Source organism: Hydra vulgaris, chromosome 11 (genome assembly GCF_038396675.1).
Source record: "Hydra vulgaris chromosome 11, alternate assembly HydraT2T_AEP".
NCBI lineage: Eukaryota > Metazoa > Cnidaria > Hydrozoa > Anthoathecata > Hydridae > Hydra > Hydra vulgaris.
This window is the reverse complement of record NC_088930.1, coordinates 18,988,921-18,995,000: the sequence shown is the minus strand read 5'-3', so window position 1 is coordinate 18,995,000 and position 6,080 is coordinate 18,988,921. Positions and strand designations below refer to the sequence as shown.

The following is a 6,080-nucleotide window of genomic DNA, read 5'->3' as shown; positions in this document are numbered from 1 at the left end:
TAATGTTAAAGTTGTTTAAAACAAACAAGTTAACACTAAAAATTTATCCTTACAAAACATTTTCCATGATGCATTGTCATGTGCGTATGTGACATATCATTATCATTGTGTATAGAATATCTTCACATTGTGTATATTGCGTGTGGCATATGTTCACACTATGCCTTTTTTTTGTGTGGCCACGTATAGTTAAAACCAGAGTTGATAATGGCTCCCGGCAACAAATTAGCATTCTATCAAAAGGTTGACTTTTTTAGGGACGTAGAAGCCATTATAGGCGGCCTCCCAAAATATCCTGGCTTCCACCTCTTTATTGGCATCCTCAGCAGAAATTGTTTTTGGAGTTAAAATGTTTTGGAAGCTGACGCCAATAGGGAAACAGAAGTCATTAGTGGAGGAAGTCAGAACATTTTGCCGTAACAAATTTAATGGGAGGCAGCTGCCAACTGCTGCGGAAATAAAGTGAAGGCAAGAAGATTTATGCCGTTTATCAACACTGGTTAAACAAAATAGTAACAAGTAACACAAAAAAGTAGTTTATTAAAACATTTTTTTAATTTTGATAAAATAATGTTTAATAAATTATAAACAATCCTATTTACGTAGAAAGAAGTCAAGTCCTAGTCAAGAAATATTCAAGTGTTTTAAAGTGGCACATAAAATTGACAGGAAAATGCCTTAACATATATTTTATATATATATATATATATATATATATATATATATATATATATATATATATATATATATATATATATATATATATATGTATATATATTTTTGTGCGTCTGTGTGTGTGTATATATATAACACCTCATAAATAAAATTTTGGACAAAATTTAAAAATTAATATTTTAAAAACTAATAAGTTTTATTATTTAATATTTCAACTGTTAATATGTGAGTATATGTAGTTTACAAATATATTAAAATAATTATTTCAAATACCATATTTAGCAATATAAAGTTTTTTTGAAAGATGTTTTATTTGAGTAAGGAAAATTTCTTTATTCGTCTTTGAATAACAATATCTAATTCTTGCTTCAAGCTCTTCCAAATTCTCAACTCTCCAATTATTCTCGTACACTAGCGGTTTTAAATCACCACAAAAGTTTTCAATTGGTCTTGCTTCTGGAATGTTAACTGGGTTTATATCTTTGGGTACAACTTTGATTTGTTTCAATTTTAAAATGTCGATGACCGACTTTGCGTAATGTGATCAAGCTAGATCAGGCCCGAAGATAAACTCATTGTCTTTTTTATAATATTCTGATACTAGAGGAAGTTAAGTTTTTTCTAGTATCTCTTTATAAGTTGACTGGTTGATTGCCTGCTTACTGTGATGAATATAAAGAGGGCTTATTCCACAGGGACTGATGCAACAAGAAACTAAGACTTATTTTCAAAAAATGCAGCAATCTTAGGAATATTTTCTTTAGTAGCTACCTTAGCGATTCGACCACTTCCAACTTTTCTTTTTAGAGATCCATTCTCCAATTTTACAATTTTATTGTAAGCAGTTGATCTGGGTAAACCCCATTCCACAAACTGCTTAGCAACAAACGCTTTACCTTTTTCTCGATTTTTTTGGAAAAAAACTTCCATAATTTTTTTGAGGTCCTTTACTTTGACCATTTTATTTTCAATATTTAAATAATATTTTTAACTTAATTAAATTAAATTTAAATAGATTATAAAATCCTCTTTCAAATAAGTATAAAGGTTTTTTGCGTGCATGAAATAAATTATAATATGAAATATATATATATATATATATATATATATATATATATATATATATATATATATATATATATATATATATATGTATATATATATATATATATATATATATATATATATATATATATATATGTATATATATAGAGTAGTGTGTATAAGTTTTAGACCACTTGTATAATTAGACGTATTTACAATTTTTTTCCTATATAATTTTTTTAAAGCGTACTTAAGTTTAATAATATATAAGAAAAGTTGAAAGAATATATTATTTTGAATAAATAAACAAAATTGATGAAGAAACATGAGGGATTTGTTTGTTTATTTAATTAAGTGATGTGTCATAACAACTACATCCAAAACAGGATATTCGAAGAATGCTGTCACAGAAATCAGAGAAACTGGCTCCCTTGAAGATAATAAGAAAAGTGGTAGACCTCCTAAGCTAACAAAAGATGACAATAAATATTTAAAAACCCTATCTTTAAGAAATACAAAAAAAGCATCAACCGAGCTGGCAAAAGACATTAACACAGCAACTGGGAAAAATCTCAGCTCTTCTTTTATTAGACAGCACCTACTTAAATCAGGATTAAAGGGTGTATTGCAATTCGGAAACCATTATTACGGTGTGGCAATAAAGAAAAATGACTTAAATATGCAAAACAACACAAAGATTGGGCCCAGGAAATGTTTAATCGGGTTCTGTGCACTGATGAGTCCAAATTCGAAATTTTTGGAACGAAAGGACGCCAATATGTTTGAAGAAGAAATGAAGAAGCCTATCAGCTCGAGTGTTTAAACCCTACTATTAAACACAGAGGAGGCTCTTTACAAGTTTGGGGCTTTTTATCTTCATCTGGAGTAGGAGATTTGATCAAAATAGAGGGGCGACTCACCGCGGAACGTTATGTGGATATCCTAAGGCACCATGCTGTATCATCCGGAATGAGACTAATAGGTGATAATTTTATTCTGCAGTAGGACAATGACCCAAAACATTGTTCCCAAGTGGCAAAAAATTATTTAAATGAAATGGCAGAGAAAAGAGTACTGGAATTAATGACCTGGCCTCTCCAGAGCTCAGTTTTGAATATAATTGAGCATATTTGGGATTACCTGGACAGAAAGAAGGTCAAACATGCTCCCCAAAATGCTGAAGAATGTTTTGAAGTACTTCAAAGAGAATGGCACAACATACCCCAGGGTTTTATAACTATCTTGTATGAATCTATTCCCCGGCGAATATTGGCTGGGATTGAGGCAAAAGGAGGACATAGTAAATATTAAGAGTTTTTTATGAAGTTTGACATTAAAAAGTTTGTAATTGTTCCATATTTTGTGTGAAATATATGTGTTTTGATAAGTTTATAATTTAGAACTTCAAACTTAAATATTAGAGAAGAATTCTCCTGGATTTTTTGAAAAAATGTAAGTGATCTAAAACTTATTCACAGTACTGTATATAAATATGTGTGTATATATATATATATATATATATATATATATATATATATATATATATATATATATATATATATATATATATATATATATATATATAAAATTTACAATAACAGAAAGTGTTATTGCTAACCTGTTTATTCATACCAGGTTTTAGCCATTCTATAAACATACTTTCTTTAAGTTTTAGCTCAAATATGTTAAAATCCGTGTTTTTCTGTGTTAGTTGAATCAAATATTTTTGCCAAAAACGGCAGTTTAAAATAAGACAAAGATTCTTTGATTTTTGGTTGTTTGGTTGAGGATTTGAATTAATCTTATTTAAATAGGAGTTATATATTTATTTATTTGAAATGAGCCAAGATGAGTACATGTTTCTTTGAAATACCTAAAAGAGGTCGTTTATGTCAGAGTGAAACCCAAGTTTATTACTATTAATTTTAAACGTTCTATCTGTACGAAAATGGAGTAAAACTATAAAAATTAGTGTGAAGACTAGAATAGGTTTTTTTATGAAAAACGGTAGTGGTAACTGAAGAATTAGTTTTGTGTAGAGTTACGTCTAAAAAAGATATTTTTGAATTTACTTCTTGTTCCATAGTAAAAGAAATAGAATTGTGTCTACTATTTATACATCTAAGAAAAAGATTTGCGTCATTTTCTGACTGGAAAGCAGCACAAATGTCATCAACGTATCTTTTATAGAAAACTGGTTTTACATCATTGAAATTTTTGATCCATTTATTTTCAAAATAACCCATGAACAAATTGGCAAGAACAGGTGCCAGTGGTGATTTTATTGTACTTTTGTAATTATATTATTATTAGTTTGTACAAGAATAATTATATTTGTATTGTGTTTTTTAACACCTTTATAGGTATTTTAACAAATTTTAAATATTTAATTTTAACTGAAGATGACTAGTGTTAGTCGAAACATGTATAGTTTTTTATTAAAAAAATGGTTTTAAAAATTAGAAAATTTGTCATTGACAAATGTAAATATTTTCATTTGTTTATGAAAATATTTACATTTTTGGTGCTTAAAAGAAATTTTGGTTATATATATATATATATATATATATATATATATATATATATATATATATATATATATATATTATTATTATTATTGTTATTATTATTATTATTATTATTATTATTATTATTATTATTTATATATATATTGTTACACACTTTTAGACTGCGTTATCAATTAATGTGAAGAGAAACTACGTTGAGGTAAATTTTTTAATAAAATTTTGCACGTTTTCTACCAAAGATTTGTCAACAGTTGTCTAAAGTTAAACTTTAGCAAACTATTGAAAAATTACAAAAAAGCTATTGATTGTAGAAAACTGCTGAAAAATTACATAAAAAGCCATCGATTGTATAAAAATTCTATAAAATTATTAAAAAAGCTATTGATTGTAGAAAACTGCTACAAAATTACAAAAAAAATAAGTTTATTGTAGGACCGAGATATTGAGCGCACTATAGGGATTGATACGGATTATATCGAAGCGAACGACTTTTCCTTAGAAGATCATGACAAAAACTTTCTACTTCAGGTTAAGTGATACAAATATATGATAGATGCTGCAAATCTTATTTGAAAATCCGATATTAAATGCAAAGTGTTTTTTTATTACTTTTTTAGAGTGGAGAACATGCGGCACGAGCTTTTCTAAGATACTATTGTAAACGTCATCCAGAGTTTCGAAAAAGAGAAAGTGCTTTGTTACCAAAAGATTTTTTAAATTCACAAGTTAAAAGTAACTTCTTGCATCCTTCTAGTAATCTAGTTCATTGAAAGAGCAGCCTAGCGCTCAATCTTTACCCGGTGGGAAATCAACTAGCTAGCTAGTCGCAACCTATGAGTAAAATACACGTTTAAGACGTATAAAATACGTAGTAATACGTATTTTAGACGTTTTAAACATGTCTTGTGTCATCTTGCTATGTTTTTCCCACCGGATATATTTATAAATTATTTTCATATAATTAAGTGGTATATTTTTAAATTGTGTATATGTAACTTTGAATGCCGTTTGTTTTCATTTAATTTTAATGCTTGGTTTTAAAATTATTGTGATATACTCAGCTTGAATTATGCACAAATTATGCATTTGCGTAAGATTTGCAAGAGTATTATAAACTATATAATAAATTTAATTTTTTTGTTTTAATTTAAAAAACTAACCGCCGATGCATAAATGAGAATCGAAAAAATATCAAACGCTTAAAATGTCGTTGAAGCACAATTCGAAATATTTTTTGTGTAATCTCACGCCTAGTTAAATTTATTACCATAAATAAGAAAAAATAACAAAAAGTTTTTAAAATTTTTGAAAATTGTGTTATTTGTGCTTAATCTTAATGTTTGCTTTATCTTTATTAATATTCGCAAGATTTAATATTTCATAGTATTATATATTTATTTGTCATGTATATTTTATATTTATTTTTTGATGCAGAAAATCCCCAAACGTTATTTTTAAGCGTAAACACAAAATGTAAATTTGAATTGAACTTTGTTTTAATCCAGTATTATATAAAGTTATTGGGTAATTTTATTTTCATTAAACTCGCGTTAACTAGAACCTCTAAGGCACAAAGAAAATGGTTCGACTTATCGAGTGATTTTTATCAGATATTAGATTCAACTATACTTCAAAGAAACAATAATTCAACTAGGATTCGAAAATACTTTGAGTTACTATAAGTCTGAGTGGTTGAAAGTTTAAATTATCAGTTCACTGTACTTATCAGTTCACTGTACTTAGCAGTTCACTGTATAAGCATCAAAAATTTGACTTCAGTTGCATTCAATATGTGTTGCATTTGACTTCAGTTACATTCAATATGTGAAAAGC

The 6,080-nt window shown here is 27.4% G+C and overlaps 1 protein-coding gene across 1 annotated transcript in view; it reads left to right on the top strand.

Annotated features, from left to right (window-relative positions):
- Positions 1–5,775, top strand: part of LOC100213281 (uncharacterized) — a 35,926-nt gene extending 30,151 nt beyond the window's left edge. Inside the window, exons 12-14 of the mRNA XM_065810366.1 lie at positions 4,408–4,446; positions 4,680–4,775; positions 4,865–5,775. Of these exons, the coding sequence (XP_065666438.1) occupies positions 4,408–4,446; positions 4,680–4,775; positions 4,865–5,017 (288 nt within the window). The 3' untranslated portion in view covers positions 5,018–5,775. The remainder of the gene's footprint in view (positions 1–4,407; positions 4,447–4,679; positions 4,776–4,864) is intronic.
- The last annotated feature ends 305 nt before the right edge of the window (positions 5,776–6,080 follow it).